Source organism: Ranitomeya imitator, chromosome 6, assembly GCF_032444005.1.
Source record: "Ranitomeya imitator isolate aRanImi1 chromosome 6, aRanImi1.pri, whole genome shotgun sequence".
In the NCBI taxonomy this organism is placed as follows: Eukaryota; Metazoa; Chordata; class Amphibia; order Anura; family Dendrobatidae; genus Ranitomeya; species Ranitomeya imitator.
The window spans coordinates 22,633,938-22,653,619 of record NC_091287.1 but is presented as its reverse complement, the minus strand read 5'-3'; the positions used below and the strand labels follow the sequence as shown (position 1 = coordinate 22,653,619).

Here is a 19,682-nt window from a genome sequence, read left to right as displayed (position 1 = left end):
CACCACTTCTCCCTTCCATGCGTCCATGTTGACTGGAGAAAAATTACTTGGGCGGGAAGTTATTTATTGTCCCCTTCCAATTTTTGGATTGTTGGAAATCAATAAATCTGAAGACAACGCGCCATTTTCTGAATGCACTTATTTTTTTTCTCCAATGCAGACCAAAATACACAGGTTTTGTTTTCTTCCAGCTGCTTGTTCCGGGGCGAAATCTGCCCCTTTAAGAAAATTTTTCCTTAATTGATTGATTTTTTTTTAAATCTTAAAGCTACAGCAGGAATGTGTGCGAGTTTACTTGTCATTTAAAGGCGTACTGTCCCTTTAAAACGACGCAGAGCAGCAAGTTTCTAAGGCAAACTCTATAAAGCGTATCCCTGTACGCCCGCAGGTAATGGATGTCAGCTTTAATGGTGGATCCAGACCTCAGAGTGTACACAAAGCAGCACATGCAAACCTTAACTGTCTCCACAAATATTAACACTGCGCCGTGTAAAGACAACGCCGAGCTGTGTTTGACATGAATAAAAGCAAACTATGTCCAAACTGCGGTTAATTAGCACTTACAGGGGTAGCAACACCCTCAAGATGTCATTTATGGACAAGAAGAAATAATGTAGCTCCTAGATCAGAGATATACTCAAAGCCGTCATTTCAGAATAAGAATAAGGAATATCACTATCGCTGGCCAATTATTTGACTTGTAAGCCTGCACTTTCTAAATTGTCAGTTGTCTCTGAGCTGGTGCGCTGCAGACTAGCTACTATGAGGTTTCCCATAGACATGAGGGATTCCTGCTCATAAACAGGACATCACACAGCAGTACTGAGCAGTGTAGCTGGGAATCCAGCTCTAGTGTGAGAAACACTTACTAGAAAGCAGCAGCACAGTCTCTCTAACTCTCAGTCTGCCTTGTAATCTGGTAATGAAGTGAACAGACAGTCCTCTATAGGATACCAAAAGGAGTTTTGAGAGTGAATGATGATATCAGAAGGCAGGAAGAAGAGAACGGAGTGGCTCATAAGAGGAGAAAGAAGCATATTTTTTTCTGATAGGATATATTACAAGATTTCTATAATTTGCTCATACGAGATTCCATAATTTGCAACAACAAATGCTGCAGATATTGGAAAAAATTGAATAAATTTTATGTATTAAATATGTATTTTTATAAAGCCATAAACTGCAGTACTTGTATGTGTACATGAGGAATAATACTATTTCTGTCCATTATTTGACTTGTATGTTGCATTTTTCACTAGTTTCCCACTCTTCGGGTTCTATCTTTAATTTTCAGTTGTCTCTAAGCTGGTGAGTGGAGACTAGCCGCTATGATGTCTCCCGTACACGGCACACACAGACATGAGAGATTCCTACTCTCCAGTCTGTATGTAGAGCATGTTCACAAGCAGCAGCAGCGTGGAAGTAATTATACAGCAGTACTGAGCAGTGTAGTTGTGAATCCAGCACTGGGATAAACTACCTAGAATCTGCATAATCAGTTTCTCTGCATCTCACTCTTCCGGAATCCTGATACCTTAGTGACAGATTTATTTTAGCAGTTTTTCAGAGTGGATTAAGAGTTGATGTGGCTCATAAGTGGAGAACAAAAGCATATACCTCATATTAGATGGCCAATGGTCTCTACTTTATGTCAAACATGAAGAAAAAGAAAAAAGCAGCAAAACAAGCTGAAAAAAATGCAGTAAAACAAGCTGAACAAAACAAGCTGAAAACCGCAACAAAACAAGCTGGAAAAATAGCAAAACAAGCTGAAAAAAAAAAACACAGCAAAACAAGCTGAAGACACACAGCAAAACAGGCTGAAAAAAGCAGCAAAACAAGCTGAAAAAAAAAACACAGCAAAACAAGCTGAAGACACACAGCAAAACAGGCTGAAAAAAACGCAGCAAAACAAGCTGAAAAAAAGCAGCAAACAAGCTGAAAAAAAGCAGCAAACAAGCTGAAAAAAACACAGCAAAGAAGCTGAAAAAAACCAGCAAAACAAGCTGAAAAAAAAGCAGCAAAACAAGCTGAAAAAAAAGCAGCAAAACTTGAGTTTTGAATGCTGCATTTTTACTGCAAAGTGAACAGGTTTTGGCTGTAACAGAAGACCCTGCATGTGAACATGGCCTTAAGGAGCCCATTAGGTTTCTCAGAGCAGATACAAAGGTTGCGATACTATTCTGAAATCTAAAACTAAATGTATCGATCTAACACAGTGTGTGATCTGCTGAGTGTCCAGATGTAGCAGAGTCGGATGAGTCATTAAACATTTGGAGATGCAATGCTTGTGTAGTTCTAATATGAAAAGTTATCGTTTAGAATAGGACCTTGAAAAGGGACAAACTCAACACTGCTGCATCTCTATAATACAGTGTTATCTGCGTGTAAATCAGCAGACATTTTCCAAGACAAATTACATCTGAATCATGAGACTGAAAACCTCAGCTCTGCTGTATTTACATAGTTATTAGTGTCAGATGACAACCTCAGCTCTGCTACATGACAAACTCCACTCCGCTACATCTCCATCACAAGTTGCGCCAAATGATGCAGATGTAGCAGAGCCACATCAGTTATAAGGTGTACAAGTGACAGACTCGGCTCTGCTACACCTGACGAGCTCGGCTCTGCGACACACGCTCCAACCACAAGGACTTTGCACAGATTTAAAGACCATTGAAGTTATTAGTGTAAATCGCAGCGGCGCACTGAAGATTAATGAGAATTTAAGGCACAACCACAAACCTCGGCAATAAAATCACCATTGAGCTGCAGAGACAAAATATTCTCTCCGTCTTCCTTACGGTCAGTGACTATATTGGAAATACAATATGGAATGCAGGAGAGACCCCCAACTCTGGCTGCTCAGTGCCCCTTCTGCAAAGGCGACGTGAACCCCTCCATCTTCATTCGAACAGTAGCAACCTAATTTGTCACAAGGAAACCATCAGCAAGCAGTTTCCAATGATTTTTTCCCTTAGACCCCACCTGCTGTACAGGAACTAAGTATGGTACTAAGGGTCCGCTCCAATACTGCTGGGAGGCGTCCAGTGCTGGCTCCAAAAGAGAAATGACTCCTCGTTCATGATGTGAGAGGCCAAGATCAGAGGCGGATTACAATGAGAGAAATCAGGGGTCTCCAGGCAGGACCACGGCCCGAACAGTAATGGCCCCTTTAATGGATATTAGTCACCTCCACCCCCCACCCCATGTATCATGTCCAAGTGAGCGACACAAAAATCACTACAAAGGCCCAAATAAACTTGACGTGTGACATCCTTTTGTGTATCCAGGAGAAAGATTGAAAGAGAGAACGAGAGAAAGAGATAAAGAGAGCGAGAAAGAGCAAGAGCGAAAGAGAGAAAGAGAAAGATTGAAAAAGAGAACAAGAGAGAGCGCAAAAGAAAAAGAAAGAGCGAAAGAGAAGGAACGAAAGAGAGCGAAAGAGAAAGAGGGGAAGAGAACGAGCGAAATAGAAAGAGCAAAAGAGAAAGAAAGAGCGAAAGAGAAAGTGCGAAATAAAGAGTGAAAGAGAAAGAAAGAGCGAAAGAGAATGAAAGAGCGAAAGAGAAAGAGCAAAAGAGAAGAGTGCTAAAGAGAGTGTGAAACAGAAAGAAAGAGGGAAAGAGAAAAAAAAAGCAAGAGAGCGAAAGAGCGAGAGAAAGAGCGAGAGAGAGCGAGAGAGAAAGAGCGAATGCAAGAGAGACAGAAAGAGCGACAGAAAGAACGACAGAGAAAGAGCAAAAGAGAGAAATAGAAAGTGAGAGGGCAAAAGAGTGAAAAAGAGCAAGGGAGAGTGAAAGAGAAAGAAAAAGAGCAAAGAGAAAGAAAGGAGAGAACAAGAAAGAAAGAAAGAAAGAAAGAAAGAAACAAAGAAAGAAAGGAGTACATGATAAAAAGAAAAACGAGAGAAAGAATGAAACAGAAAGAAGGAAGAAGAGAAAAAGAGAAACAGAAAAAGAGAGAAAGAACGAGAATGAGAGAAGGATAGAAAGAAAGAATGAGAGAAAAAAAAAAAGAACGAGATAACAAAAATTTACACCTGTCATTGGTAGTGATGAGCGAGTGTACTCGTTGCTCGGGTGGTCTCCGAGTATTTGTGACTGCTCGGAGATTTAGTATTCATCATCTCAGCTGAATGATTTACAGCTACTAGACAGCTTGATTACATGTGGGGATTTCCTAGCAACCAGGCAACCCCCACACGTACTCAGCCTGTCTAGTAGCTGTAAATCATGCAGCTGCCTAGATACAGGTCCTTCTCAAAAAATTAGCATATAGTGTTAAATTTCATTATTTACCATAATGTAATGATTACAATTAAACTTTCATATATTATAGATTCATTATCCACCAACTGAAATTTGTCAGGTCTTTTATTGTTTTAATACTGATGATTTTGGCATACAACTCCTGATAACCCAAAAAACCTGTCTCAATAAATTAGCATATTTCACCCATCCAATCAAATAAAAGTGTTTTTTAATAACAAACAAAAAAACCAACAAATAATAATGTTCAGTTATGCACTCAATACTTGGTCGGGAATCCTTTGGCAGAAATGACTGCTTCAATGCGGCGTGGCATGGAGGCAATCAGCCTGTGACACTGCTGAGATGTTATGGAGGCCCAGGATGCTTCAATAGCGGCCTTAAGCTCATCCAGAGTGTTGGGTCTTGCGTCTCTCAACTTTCTCTTCACAATATCCCACAGATTCTCTATGGGGTTCAGGTCAGGAGAGTTGGCAGGCCAATTGAGCACAGTAATACCATGGTCAGTAAACCATTTACCAGTGGTTTTGGCACTGTGAGCAGGTGCCAGGTCGTGCTGAAAAATGAAATCTTCATCTCCATAAAGCATTTCAGCCGATGGAAGCATGAAGTGCTCCAAAATCTCCTGATAGCTAGCTGCATTGACCCTGCCCTTGATGAAACACAGTGGACCAACACCAGCAGCTGACATGGCACCCCACACCATCACTGACTGTGGGTACTTGACACTGGACTTCAGGCATTTTGGCATTTCCTTCTCCCCAGTCTTCCTCCAGACTCTGGCACCTTGATTTCCGAATGACATGCAAAATTTGCTTTCATCAGAAAAAAGTACTTGGGACCACTTAGCAACAGTCCAGTGCTGCTTCTCTGTAGCCCAGGTCAGGCGCCTCTGCCGCTGTTTATGGTTCAAAAGTGGCTTTACCTGGGGAATGCGGCACCTGTAGCCCATTTCCTGCACACGCCTGTGCACGGTGGCTCTGGATGTTTCCACACCAGACTCAGTCCACTGCTTCCTCAGGTTCCCCAAGGTCTGGAATCGGTCCTTCTCCACAATCTTCCTCAGGGTCCGGTCTCCTCTTCTCGTTGTACAGCGTTTTCTGCCACATTGTTTCCTTCCAACAGACTTACCATTGAGGTGCCTTGATACAGCACTCTGGGAACAGCCTATTTGTTGAGAAATTTCTTTCTGGGTCTTACCCTCTTGCTTGAGGGTGTCAATGATGGCCTTCTTGACATCTGTCAGGTCGCTAGTCTTACCCATGATGGGGGTTTTGAGTAATGAACCAGGCAGGGAGTTTATAAAAGCCTCAGGTATCTTTTGCATGTGTTTAGAGTTAATTAGTTGATTCAGAAGATTAGGGTAATAGGTCGTTTAGAGAACCTTTTCTTGATATGCTAATTTATTGAGACAGGTTTTTTGGGTTATCAGGAGTTGTATGCCAAAATCATCAGTATTAAAACAATAAAAGACCTGACAAATTTCAGTTGGTGGATAATGAATCTATAATATATGAAAGTTTAATTGTAATCATTACATTATGGTAAATAATGAAATTTAACACTATATGCTAATTTTTTGAGAAGGACCTGTAAAAACTAAATCTCTGAGCAGTCAAATACTCGGAGACCACCCGAGCAACGAGTACAGTCGCTCATCACTAGCCATTGGAAATTGGGAGATGTAGTTTCACAATAAGTAGCAGCAATAATACAAACTATGTGAATGAAATTAACAAAAACAAAGATATTTCCAAAAATCGATAATTCCTGAGGCTTAAAAAAAAACTCTGCTCCAGCTGATTTTCTTCATGTGACCACTGATATATGAGCCTGAGCCATCGGTCTCCGTCTGTTCTGATAATGCACAGAACGTAACAAAGAAATATGTAAAAATGACAAAGTAACAAAGAAATATCAATATCAATGAAGCCCAAGGTCAGGACAGAGGGGTCTCTGGTGGGTTTGCCCCCTTGTTCCAAGTGCTATTTCTTCCTATTCACTACAACAAGGGAGAGCAGTGAGGGTCATGATGCCATTTACCCAAAGTGTCAACAATGGGAGGAACAGGGTAAAACTAGCACAGGATGCCATTCCTATGAAGAGGGGATGGCAGGAGCCGGATACCACCACAAATGCTGGGTTCAGTTGGTAGTCCTTCTGCTACACCTGTCCATATAAGAACAGTGATCTGCAGAACGCCGGACTCCATTACTGTCAGGTTTCCTTCATTACTCAGAATTCAAACAAGAGAAAGTACAAGCTACAGGTTACAGCAGAGTAATGGCGGCACAGCGGAGGACTCACAGTTATCAGCCTGGTAGTCTGGAACAAACTGCTCATCGTTGTCCGGCACCTGAGCTGTAACAATGGGAAAGACAAAAGAAAAATTATGTTAAAAGGCAAAATAAATAAATAAAATGACACGTAAATAAATAATCAGGCAGCAACAAAGCAAAAAGACACAGATCTGGGAATATTATCTCACTTCTCATCATAAAACTGTTCACATGTTGTAATGTTATCGGACACAGCAGCGACTGGCAGCCCTGTGTTATCTGCGGTTTTACATAGGAGAAAGTTCCCAGGAATTAGAGCCTTTCTAGGAAACGTTTCGCTGAAACGCTTTATCCAGTGCACTGATCGGACGATGAAATCTCGGTTTCTAGCCTTTGAGTTCTCAAGATGCAGCTTCAGAACATGCTGGGGGTTGTAGTCACAGATACATATGAAAAATAGATATGGGAGAGAAATGCAATGACCTGCTGGGAGTTGTAGTTTTACAAGATAGATAGACGGACTGATAGATGGACCAATAAAAGGACAAATAGAAGGAGCGATAGAAGGATCGATAGAAGGACAGAAAGAAGAACCGATAGACGGACAGATAGACGGACAGATAGAAGGACCGAGAGAAGGACCGAGAGAAGGACACTATATTGACACTAGATATTATACATAGATCATAATCTCATATCTATCGCTTTGTATTTATCTTGTATCCATCTTCCATTTTTCTGTCATCATCACAGACGGATTTAAATAAAAAATTACGGAAAATACATTAAAATTAAAAAAAGTATGTCAATAAAAAGTTTTGCAAAAGAAGAAAAAAAAAGTGCTACATAATCCACGAGGACATTTTAGGAAATGCCACTGAGCATTTGAATGACAGATCCCAGTAATGCAAACAAGTCATTAGTACGTCCATGGCACAAACAGAGTTAATGCTGCCAAATGGTCTCTGCTACATCATCCTCGGATTACACAGCCATCAATCACCATAATGCGAAGAAAAAGCAGAGGAGACCAATATTAACCCAGTATTCTCTGTACTCCTTAAAGGGACAGTAAACCCAAACTCTTCTTCAAGCCAACGTGCAATACTACCATTATACCACCACAGGCTCCCGTTATAGCACCACAGGCTCCCGTAATAGCACAAGCTCCCTTTACAGCACCACCATTAGCTCCCATTATAGCACCACCATAGCCTCCAGTTATACAACCACAGGCTCCTGTTATAGCACCATAGGCTCCCGTTATAGCACCACCATAGCCTGTCGCTATACCACCACCATAAGTTCCCATTATAGCACCACCATAGGCTGCCATTACAGCACCACAAGCTCCCGTTATAGCACCACCACAGGCTCCCGTTATAGCACCACCATAGGCTTCCGTAATAGCACCATCACAGGCTCCCGTTATAGCACCACCATAGGCTTCTGTTACAGCACCACCACAGGCTCCCCTTATAGCACCATAGGCTTCCGTTATAGCACCATAGGTTCCCGTAATAGCACAAGCTCCCTTTATAACACCACCATAAGCTCCCATTATAGCACCACCATAGGCTCCAGTTATACAACCACAGGCTCCTGTTATAGCACCATAGGCTCCCATTATAGCACCACCATAGCCTGTCGCTATACCACCACAAGTTCCCATTATAGCACCACCATAGGCTCCCGTTACAGCACCACAAGCTCCCATTACAGCACTGCCATAGGCTCCCATTATAGCACCACCACAGGCTCCCGTTATAGCACCACCATAAGCTTCTGTTACAGCACCACCACAGGCTCCCATTATAGCACCATAGGCTTCCGTTATAGCACCACCATAAGCTCCCATTATAGCACCACCATAGGCTCCCGTTACAGCACCACAAGCTCCCATTATAGCACCACCGTTATAGCACCACCATAGGCTTCCGTTATAGCACCACCACAGGCTCCAGTTATAGTCCAGTCTATACTGGAAGCCTATGGCGGACAAAGACAATTCATGCGGCCATAATCTGGTCAAATTACTATGAATATTTTTAGCCTGAAGACCCCAATTCTCATGGTTGTACTGATCTAAGCTTAGTTGACAATACGTCTCTTGTGGGATCCAAGTTCGTCTCCACAGAACCGCAGACGGTACCAATCATGTGTCCATAAAACAGATGTCACGTGCCCTTATCCTCCACTGTCATAACCAATCACCCCAGCCAACCAGGCAGGGATTTTCCATAGGACAGAGATAAGCGGCTGCCACATTGTCTCTGGCGCATCTTGTTCGCCCCCCTTCAAAAGAAATAAAAAGCCCAAAAACTTTGGGATTCTCAAGTCATTCTCTAATGTCCAAAGCCACTGTCGTTATTTAGCATCTAGAACATTCAGACCAAACATAGGGAAAATTATACCCAGCACCTGAACCTCAAAAAGCAACTCGCCACCACCAGGGGCACCGACTAAACCTCATCTGCTCCACTGACCGGCGATACATGGGGATACACCTGTGCACAGAGCGGTATACGGATACATGGGGATACACGTGTGCACAGAGCGGTATACGGATACATGGGGATACACGTGTGCACAGAGCGGTATACGGATACATGGGGATACTCGTGTGCACAGAGTGGTATACGGATATATGGGGATACACCTGTGCACAGAGTGGTATACGGATATATGGGGATAGACGTGTGCACAGAGCGGTATACGGATACATGGGGATACACCTGTGCACAGAGCGGTATACGGATATATGGGGATACACGTGTGCACAGAGCGGTATACGGATACATGGGGATACACCTGTGCACAGAGCGGTATACGGATATATGGGGATACACGCGTGCACAGAGCGGTATACGGATACATGGGGATACATGCGTGCACAGAGCGGTATACGGATACATGGGGATACACGCGTGCATAGACCGGTATACGGATGCTTCCATGCTGCACAGACCCCGATATAATCGCTATTTGGAGACAGAAGCGGAAGCCTGTTTTTGCTTTATTATTAGCGGGTGCGGAGGTGGAGATGGGAGCTGCAGTAACATCGACGTGCCAGATCCAACCCACCCCCAAGATGTCACGCTTTTTACTAGAAAAATCAACAGAATCAAGGAAATATAATGGAGCTTTCAGAAAGACTCCTGACATGACGTCTCAGAAGGAAAAAAAAATAAAAATTAAGGAGCATAACCGGCACCGGACTCGGAAGTTAAAAAAACAAACAAACGTAAGCTGGGGACGAAAGGGTTAACGTTTTAATTAAAACGAGCTCTATCCACTGTAACAATGACCCGCAGCCAAAGAAGACAGAAGATGCGTGAGTCACTCTCTCTGCCAGTGAATGAGACAGCTGATCCTGTGCAATTTCTCAAAGACGAGGAGCGAGAAGGACTGGAGTTCTGCCTCCATTCACAAAAACACACACAGAAGTCCAGCACCGGGCGGGTACTCCAGCCTCACGGTCGCACCCCACTGCCGAAAGGGGAGCGAAAAAAAATATAAAAACTAAAGTCAAACTCCTGCAGGACGTCCGGAGGAAATGAGAAGAGGGGCTTAAAGGAGCAGCAACCCCAAAGTCTGGAGATTGTGGCGATTATTAGGGGCGGGGAGATTCCTGTACTTTAGCCCCTTAAGGTTATGTTCACATGTCGCGGGTTTTGAGAAATCTCATGCACGTTTGTTTCGTTCTTTTCTTGACTGAATTGGAAAACCGCTGCTTTTTGGTTTTTTCTAAATCTGCAGCTTGTCAGTTCTTCAAGCGTTTTTGCAGCTTTTCTTTTTTTTTTTTCAGAAATGAGAAAGTGCAAAAACAAACAGCAAAAGTTGCATTTTGGCTGCATAATTTTTACTGACAAGAGATTAAGTTGTGACTGGAGAAATAAAACACAACATGATCATAGCCGAAAACTTACTACAGTCGATCTCTACTTTGGCTGATAACAGAGAACAAAAGCCTTTATTCTCCTGTCCCTCAGGGATGATATAAGGGGCCAACACGACAAAGGGGAAACAAGATCTTAGTTGTTTTTTTTTTGTACTTCGATGATTGTTCTCCAAGAGGTCATAGAGGGGGCGTCCGATCTGGGTAACACGTCGGGTGTTCTCACTGGGTTACAGGGTGATTCTCGTGGAAAAAACATTGTTGGACTGAGCAAAAAAAGTTTCCAATCCTTGACCAGTGATCAAAGGATCAAAGAGGATTCGGTCGATTGAAGATCATGTGCTTACTTGATGTTGATTAGAGGTTTTACAACGACCCGATCATTTCGGCAAATTCGTTACATCGCGCTCGTTTTTTACAAATCTGTCTTCGTGGGTAACGATCAGCCCGAGTAGGACGGATCGATCATCCGCCGGATCGTCATCATGCCTGACCAGACTAGCAGAACACAACAACGCAAAGTGGCAAATGATAGGCAAAATTTGGACAACGCGCCACAAAAAAAACATGATGAAAAAGATTTTTTGGCCAGTAGTCCCCACCGGCCGGCTAACGACTTTCTCAAGATCGTCCACCAAAATGGTTCAAAGCAGCCCGCTTTCCACTTTTCACTTTGACAATAAGGTTGAGGGGAGGTGGGTTACCCGTTATTCTGAAGTAAAGGCATGAGATGGGGGTAAAGCACAATCCCCGTTAAAAAACATGATTTTACATTAATAGCCCCCCGCCCCACCAAAAAAAGAAAAAGAATCAACCTTGGCTTAGAGTGTACATCAGCCTCATGGAAAACTACCTGACTCTTAAAACTTTGGACCATAGAGATAAAACTTGTAGAATGGTGAAAAACTTTTAAAGCGCCTGAAAGGGAGAAGATAAAGATTAGGTATTAGAAAAAAAAAACTTTTCGACAGTAAGGGGAATCAATGAGTGGAGCAGGTGGCCACGAGAGGTGGTGAGTTTTCCATCAATGGAAGTCTTCCAACAGAGGCTGGACAGACATCTGTCTGAGATGGTTTAGTGTGATAAAAGAACCTAGCACTCAACTGGATGCTTTTAGTGCGTAATTTATTGTAGTAGTACCCAAACGTTTCGGTCCTGCATAACGGACCTTCATCAGTAAACGTACTAGTGTATAGAATATGAGACCATACGGTCACGGGGCACTAAAGGAGCAGCGTCTTAGGTTAATGCCGGATATGTATAACAAGTACTAGATAAGCGGAGAGAGATGTGTGAAGTCGCTAGCAGACGCGGTGTCCACCGCTCGTCTCAGACGAGGACCGAAACGTTTGGGTACTACTACAATAAATTACGCACTAAAAGCATCCAGTTGAGTGCTAGGTTCTTTTATCATACTATTAAGGTGTGGGAACCTAACCTTAGCACCATCTCACCAGTAGTGCATACGGTCATTTTTGCTTGAGATGGTTTAGTGAACCCTGCATTGAACAGGGGGTTGACCCTGGAGGTGCCGATGACCCTGAAGATCCCAATGACCCTGGAGGTGCCGATGACCCTGGAGATCCCGATGACCCTGGAGACCCCGATGACCCTGGAGATCCTGATGACCCTGGAGACCCTGATGACCCTGGAGACCCTGATGACCCTGGAGGTCTCGATGACCCTGGAGATCCCGATGACCCTGGAGGTCCCTTCCAACTCTAAAGTTCTAGAATTCTATGATAAAGCCCCCAAAACACATCCCATCGCCCCCTGGACCCCTGGACCGCCACTGAGTGCAGCTCCGGTCACTTCCTATTGGTCAGTTAACCGAGGGTGAGATTAGAAACATCAGTGATAAATAGATACAATGTTACTATTCCGAAAAAGAATCTTCCCAATAGACCAATGTGAGCGAGCTAATAAGGGAGCAAGCGTACCCCCAAGAAACCTAACAATGTCCCCCCGATATAGGACAAAGCTTTCATAAATTTTGGAATATTTTTTTTTGCCCCGAATGAACATCGTTCGGCAGAGACATTTAGTCACAGGCAGATTTTCATCAGTGAGAAGCGACTGTCACCAAAGACCAGTCAACCAGAACCTGCAGGAGAATATTCACATGCGACAGAATTTATTGGCCGTCCTATCATCCGTATGAGACGTGTCGAAGTCTATGGGATTCAAATACTGTACATCCTAACCTTTCAAGTGGTTGAGACTTGTAGTCTCCCAGCAGCTAACGAGCCACAGGTTGCAGTCCACTGACCACATGTTGTTATGGGTCAAAATAGTTTTTATAAGTTTGCGAAGTATAAAGAACCATTACAGAAAAAAAAAACATTTTAAGTGAAGACGTCTTGGGTTGGGTTAGCATGGAACAAAGCATCACGTTCCATCACATGTAATCAGTCGCCAAGACACTAGGCATGGGGGGGGAAAAGCCTCAGGGTATATTCACATGCGGCAGAATTCTTGCGAAAATCTCTGCAAGGGAAAACCTGCGAATGGTGTTGTGTCTGCAGCAGGTGCATGGTGTTCTGCAAGGAGAAGGAAAGTTGTAGAAACTTCAGGAAGTTGCCGTGTTTGAACTCGCCCTTCAACACCCACTCGGGGGATATAACCTGGCGATCGTTATGCATCAGGACGGTTTGACATTTTTATCTTCAGCCTAACATACCTAACTACTAAAAGAAAGCAAAAATGTTCAAAATCCCCTAATTTTTTTCCCTTTTTTTGGACAATCTGAGAGCTATCTGCCACTCCTTATTAAACATCTCTAGTCTCAAGGGTGGTCTCTGCACATTAGGGGGGACAATGAATACTACATAGAATGGTAAATACTCAATGGCACAAATCACCTGCTCCAATTCTTGAAAATACAAACAAAAAAACTTACAAAGAACTTTGCAGCTCTCGGAGTGGATGTAGTTTAGTCCATGTCATATGTGAATGTCGTTCCCCGAGTGGTTGGAGCACAATGTCACATCGCTGCTAGGTATGGTAGTCAAAAACTCACTGGCCATGTAGAAGTCAAGTCGGAGTCATGATAAGTCAACCCTCCTCCCCCATCCATGGCCTGTGGTCACCTAAATATGTCAACAAGAATGGATCTTCCTGATCTGCACAGGTGGAAGAAAAACACGCAGCCTAAAGTATGCCACAAATAGAGAGAGAAAGAAAGAAAGAAAGAAAGAAAGAAAGAAAGAAAGAAAGAAAGAAAGAAACAAAGAAAGAAACAAAGAAAGAAACAATGAAAAATAGAGCAAGAAAAAGAAAGCGATAGAAAGAGGGAGAGAAAAAGCAGGAAAGAAAGAGGGAAAAAGAAAGACAAAGAGAGCGAGAAAAAGAGAAAGAGAAAGAAAAAGCGAGAAAAAGATAGAGAGAGAGAGAAAGAAGGAAAGAGAGAATTAGAGACAGAAAGTGGGAGAGAGAACAAGAGAGAAAAGAAAGAATGAATGAGAGAGAGAAAGAGAACAAGAGAAATAAAGAGTGAGAACAAGAGAAAGAGGGAACGAGAGAGAGAACTAGAGAGAAAGAACGAGAGAAAGAGAGAACACGATAAAGAGAACGAAAGAAAAAGGAAAGGAAGACAAAGAGAAACAAAGAGAGAGAAAAAAAAGAAAGGAAGACTGAAAAAGAGAGAAACAGAAAGAGAGGATAGAGAGAAGAACTGATACATTAATTTGACTCTCAGGGCATTCGATTTTGCGCACAGGGATATTTTTTCTCTTTTTACATTAGGCTTCAAAATCAATTCCAAAATTTGCTATGAAGCCAATTAGTGAAAAGAAAAGTTTAGGATTTCATCGCCCCAAATTGACAAAGGGAAAACAATTCGAAAAGTAAATCCCAACTATGGAAAGCAGAAGATGTCGTTCTGGATCTATCGGGCAGGCGATGGGTTAAGCAGGATATGAAGGGATCAGATTCCGTATTGAATGGTGGAACGCTAATGATATTATCGAGGTTTAACTCTACGAAGGTTCAATAGTCGCACCTGCAGGGGGACAAGACTATGAGCTCGGTCACGGTTGACATGCAAGTCATGAAATCCCAATATACCGTAAGTCTATGTTATGCTCTATAGGGTAACATTTTGGGAACCAAATTCATGGAGAGAACGTCTACGAGACTACAACTTAAAGAACTTTCAGAAGCCATGCGTCCCTACCACGTTCTACAATACTAAGTTTGGACGTACGCCCAATTTTTGCACGGTAGACAATATGATGTAGTAAAAATAACGGAATAGGATCAAAGTCCAGTCCAAAACCTAATAGGAAAGCAGCCCCCCCCCCAAAAAAAAAAAAAAAAAAACACATTAAACTATAAGAATATTTCTAAAGCCAAAAGTTACAATTTTCAGAAAGTTTAGAAACTTAAAGTCAAATATCAACTAATAAGAAGATGATGCATGTAAAGTTGCCGCCTGTGATACAAACACTATATCTAAATCCACTGCTATATAATATCTAGATAAAAGGCAGCGATTATAATAATAACTCAGAGTATTAAATACCAAGAGATAATAATTATATAGAAAATCCAAAGACACAGAAATAGTCTACACAAGGTCTATAATAAAAACTTGCCCCAACAGGTAAAGTCTACACCTGGTGTTCCTGACAAGTCATCCTTCATGGTGGAAACAATTATTAACCATCCAACAATCATCCATATCACAGGATAATACTTCGTATATATACACACACCATCTTTTCTGGTTATTAAATACTTTTCTGACATATCACACTACCTTGCATGTTCAGATGACGGAAAATGTTTGTACATTCCCAATTATTATTATTATTATTTTTTTAAAGAACCTTTCAGTGTCAAAGTATAATCAACCTAGTCAAGACTTAAAATGTATCATTGGAATAGAGCTTCACAATGCTAAACGCTTCTGTCCTTTCTACTAAATTCCAAAATTAAAAAAAAAAAAAAAAATATATATATATATATATATATATATATATATATAAAAAAAAAAAAAAAAAAAAGGAAATTGAAAATCCACCAGGGTTAAAAGTTTAAAAAGGAGGAAGTCTGGAAAATATAGAGAATGAAGCAAAAAAAATAAAAGAAAAAATACTTCAAATACTATAGAGAGATAAATATTATTATTATTATTATTAATATATATAATATAGATATATATATATATATATATATATATATATATATATATATATATATATATATATTTATTTTTTTTTTTTTTTTTTATAAATATATAAATATGGCTGGCTGCTAAAATATACAAAGTGCTAATGGTCACATAGAGCATTACAGAGTAAGATATAGTGTATACGTACAGTGGCAGTATGAAAAAGAAATCATGCAAAATACCGTATATTTATATTAAAAAAAATGGGTAAAAATGAAATCAAGATAATAGTAAAGAAAATGGGAAAAAAAATAAAAATTTCCAAAAAATAATAAAAAAAAATGACGCATACACACCTAGAGTCCTATGCTGTGCGCAAGGGGGAAAGAAGACACTGGCACTCAATTCTTGAAGCATCCCGTCCTCCTAAACTCAGAGATGCCAATTTCTGCCATCAGAAGGCTGCTCTTCCAGAACACCACAGAGTCATGTGTGCGGCTCAGAAGACGGCAGCGAGCCCTGTGCTGGTCGTGTCCGCTCTCTGGAGGTGCACTGATAGAAACCTGATCAATTGCAATTAAAACCTGAACACAGGCTCAGAACTTCCAAGTCTTGCTGCATTAGTTCTTGCCAAAAGCAGATGTGATTGTGAGCTGGAAGCAATTTCTCCTGGTAATTTGTGATGACACTGGGTAGAGCAGCCCCTGAGTCCCCAAAGACAAACTCATCAGTCTCTCTAATGTATGCATGACACATGAGGTGGCTCTTTTAAAGCTCAATTAATTGGGCTGAACATTAAGACAGCAAGTTCAAGACCTCTTCTTTTTTTTTTTTTTTCTCCCTCCTCTCCCTCCTTACATCCATGATCCCCCCCCCCCCCCCCAGATAACATACATTTAGGATTAATTTTATTTATTCTTTCTTTTTTATTTTTTTTTTTCTTACCTTCTGCAAGCCACGTCTCTTGTAACTGACTCAGATCCTGGAAAAGCTCTGCGGATAAAAGTTCAACAGTTACATATTAGTCAATCATGTATCATATATATATATACACATATAGAGAGAGAGATTGCAACGTTTCTCCAGCTCGACAACAGGTGTCAACGTTCTTCTATGGGAAAGTTACAGGTTTTGGATCGACACACTCTAGAACACATTGATCTCGCCATTCCTATATATTGGCCAGAACTTGTATTACATACATATATTATGAAACATGGTCCATTATAGGAAGTCTAGACCATGTGTGACGCATGGGGAAAAAGACCAAGCATCACCGAATAAGAGCTGATACAATGTGCCTACATTATATCATTTCAATATTAAAAGACATACTTAAAGTTGCATTCCAGCTATGAACAGTCCATAAATGATATTATATATATATATATATACATACATATACCCAAAGCCTCGCACATCATCTCACCTTCTGAGTCATGAGCCAGATCTCTGTTTAAGAACTTTCTTTTCCTGCTGTTCGTGGTTCTCTCGTGGCAGATTGTCCCACTTTGATTCTAAAAACAGCAAGAATCAAGAATCTGAGACCAAAGTCGTCTCAACACTGAGAAGAAGGAGCTATAGAGACACTGACAGCCACATTATATACTGAGATTATATAGTGAGAAGCCTGCTGGGGACCTGAGCAACATTGTATCATCTGAAAAACTCAATATTTACCTTTACCAACATTGTAACTACTGATATCAATATTGCTGCATCATATTCACCGTTCGCAACATTGTAACAAGAAAACAAAAATATTTTGATACTGTGTTAACTTCCTATGGGGGGGGGGGGTGTGATTTTGCAGTATGGAAACTCATAAGTCACGTACATTAACCCCTGAGAGGGGCTTTTTTTTTATATAATATTAGTGATCACCTAGAAGAGGTGAACACTTTCTGCAAATATTTAGACTTTTGTAACCCGTTTTTTTTGCAACAGGGAAAACTAAGTGATGGAAGAAGAATATGCTATATGGGGGTTTATCGAGAGGGTCCCAAGTTATATGTAAGACCCTTATTAGTGCAAAACCAACAACGATATGTAACTCCAACCTGAGAAGACTGAGAGGGTCCCAAGTTATATGTAAGACCCTGATTAGTGCAAAATAGGAAAACAATTGCAAAACTAACAACTATATATAGGTCCAACTTGTAAAGACTGAGAGGGTCCCATGTTATTGAAGCCCCTTGTTTGTGCATAATAGGGAACAATTGCAAAACTAACAACTATATATAGGTCTAACTTGTAAAGATTGAGAGGGTCCCATGTTATTGAAGCCCCTTGTTTGTGCATAATAGGGAACAATTGCAAAAAGCAACAACTATATAGAAGTGAATCGTGTAAAGATTGACGGGGGTCCCATTTTATTTAAGCCCTTTAACAAGTAACAATTGCAAAACCCACACACTATATATATATATAGGTCCAACTGGTGTTTATTGAGAGGGTCCCCAGTTATTTAAGCCCCTTTATTCGTGCAAAATAGGAAACGATTGGAAACTATATGCAAGTACAAAATGCAAAGGTTGAGAGGGTAGACCACTTATTAGTGCAAAATAGTTAAAAAAAAAAAAAAGAGGTCCAAAACCAGCAACTATATGTAACTCCAACCTGAGAAGATTGAGAGGGTCCCGTGTAATTTAAGCCCCCAATTAGTGCAAAATAGGAAACAATTGCAAAACCAACAACTATATAGAGGTCCAACTTGTAAAGATTGAGAGGGTCCCATTTTATTTAAGCCCCTAGACAAGTAAAGATTGCAAAACCCCAACACTATATATAGGTCCAACTGTTGTTTATTCAGAGGGTCTCACGTTATTAAAGACCCTTATTAGCGCAAAATAGGAAAGAAATGGCGACATTTTGTAAAGAAAATCACAGAGGAAACGGAAGGTAACGAAGTAAATATTGCATAAAGGAAAGATGAAGGAAAGGGGGGGAAAGTAGAGGAAGTGCAATAAGTTTCTAAAGTTCATGTGCATTGAAGCCACTCACATTGGGAACCACGTAAGGCACTTGCTGATCATAAAATCCATCCATCCTGGGGGAGATTATATTTACACCACTCTTAAAGTCACAAACTGTCCTTTTGCCTGCATTTATCTGGTGATTTCCTCAGGATCTGAGCTGTAAAAGGGAAACAAGATGGCTTTAGGAGATGGAAGAAAAAAAAAAAAAAAAAAAATCATGAATGAGAGGGTTGCATTTGCATAGCTAATTAACCTTCAACAGTCCCATTCATAAAAAAAAAAAAAAAAATCCCTCCTCAGCACTGAGCTGCATTTGCATGAGAGGCTGTGGCTTCAGCTGAAAGGGGGGAGAAGAAGAAGGAGAAGAGGAAGAAGAAGAGGAGAAGAAAAAAAAAAAATCAACAACAGTCAGGGCATATAGAAAAATCATGATCCAACCTTGGTATGGTGGGGCTAGGTGGTGAGGCCACAGGGTCCACCTCCCTCCCTCCAAGGGCTGCAAGTGGAAATCACTGATTTGCAAACGTGTGCACAACTAGTAATGGCGATCAAGATGATTTGCAGGGAGAGTGAGAGGAGGCTACATTGTTATTCCTACAAGGGCTGACGATTGCATGCAGGAAAGGCAAAGTTGTTGCGAAAAGACCCACCTGATGGCGACAGCTTGCACCAAACTCCTTGCAAATTTAATAAAAAAACATTAATTATTTCCCAAGCACTTCCCCCTGTGCAGGCTGCAAGCTCCACTGACAGAGCTGGATTGTGTGGTTTTTCCTCTGCTTCTCCTCCAGGGGCCTCCTATCCAAACTACTGAGAGATCTCTCCCTCCCATTTGCTCTCTGTCTCTTTCACAGGATCAGATTTCTGACTGTCAATCAAGCTTCCCTCTCTCCCTCCCTCCACCTTCCCCCCTGATAAGGAAAACAATGGCTCCTGCCTGATCCCCCCCCACTTCACCTTCTCCTGATCCCCCAGGGGATCTGTAGCTCTGACCTTTCTTCACCCTCACAGTGAAATTCGGAAATGGTTTTTGTTTTTACTCCAGTTCCATTAACTTCCTAAAAACAACTCGGGGGAGGGAAAAAAAAAAAGACAAGACGTGAGCCGATCTTGCTCCAGGACACCAGGGGTTAAGAGGCG

General features: G+C 41.4%; 1 protein-coding gene across 2 annotated transcripts in view; it reads right to left on the bottom strand.

Moving 5' to 3' along the window:
- The window catches only part of LOC138641708 (ETS translocation variant 1), a 62,665-nt gene extending 43,340 nt beyond the window's left edge, over positions 1-19,325 (bottom strand). The window contains exons 1-5 of one of the 2 annotated variants that reach the window (XM_069729315.1): positions 19,193-19,325; positions 18,568-18,699; positions 16,994-17,081; positions 16,510-16,557; positions 6,582-6,635 (exon numbers count right to left, since the gene is read on the bottom strand). In XM_069729315.1, the coding sequence (XP_069585416.1) occupies positions 6,582-6,635; positions 16,510-16,557; positions 16,994-17,081; positions 18,568-18,612 (235 nt within the window). In that variant the 5' untranslated portion in view covers positions 18,613-18,699; positions 19,193-19,325. Of the gene's footprint in view, positions 1-6,581; positions 6,636-15,920; positions 16,306-16,509; positions 16,558-16,993; positions 17,082-18,567; positions 18,700-19,192 lie in introns of those variants that run through there. The other variant, XM_069729316.1, reaches the window with a different exon arrangement.
- Positions 19,326-19,682: the final 357 nt, after the last annotated feature.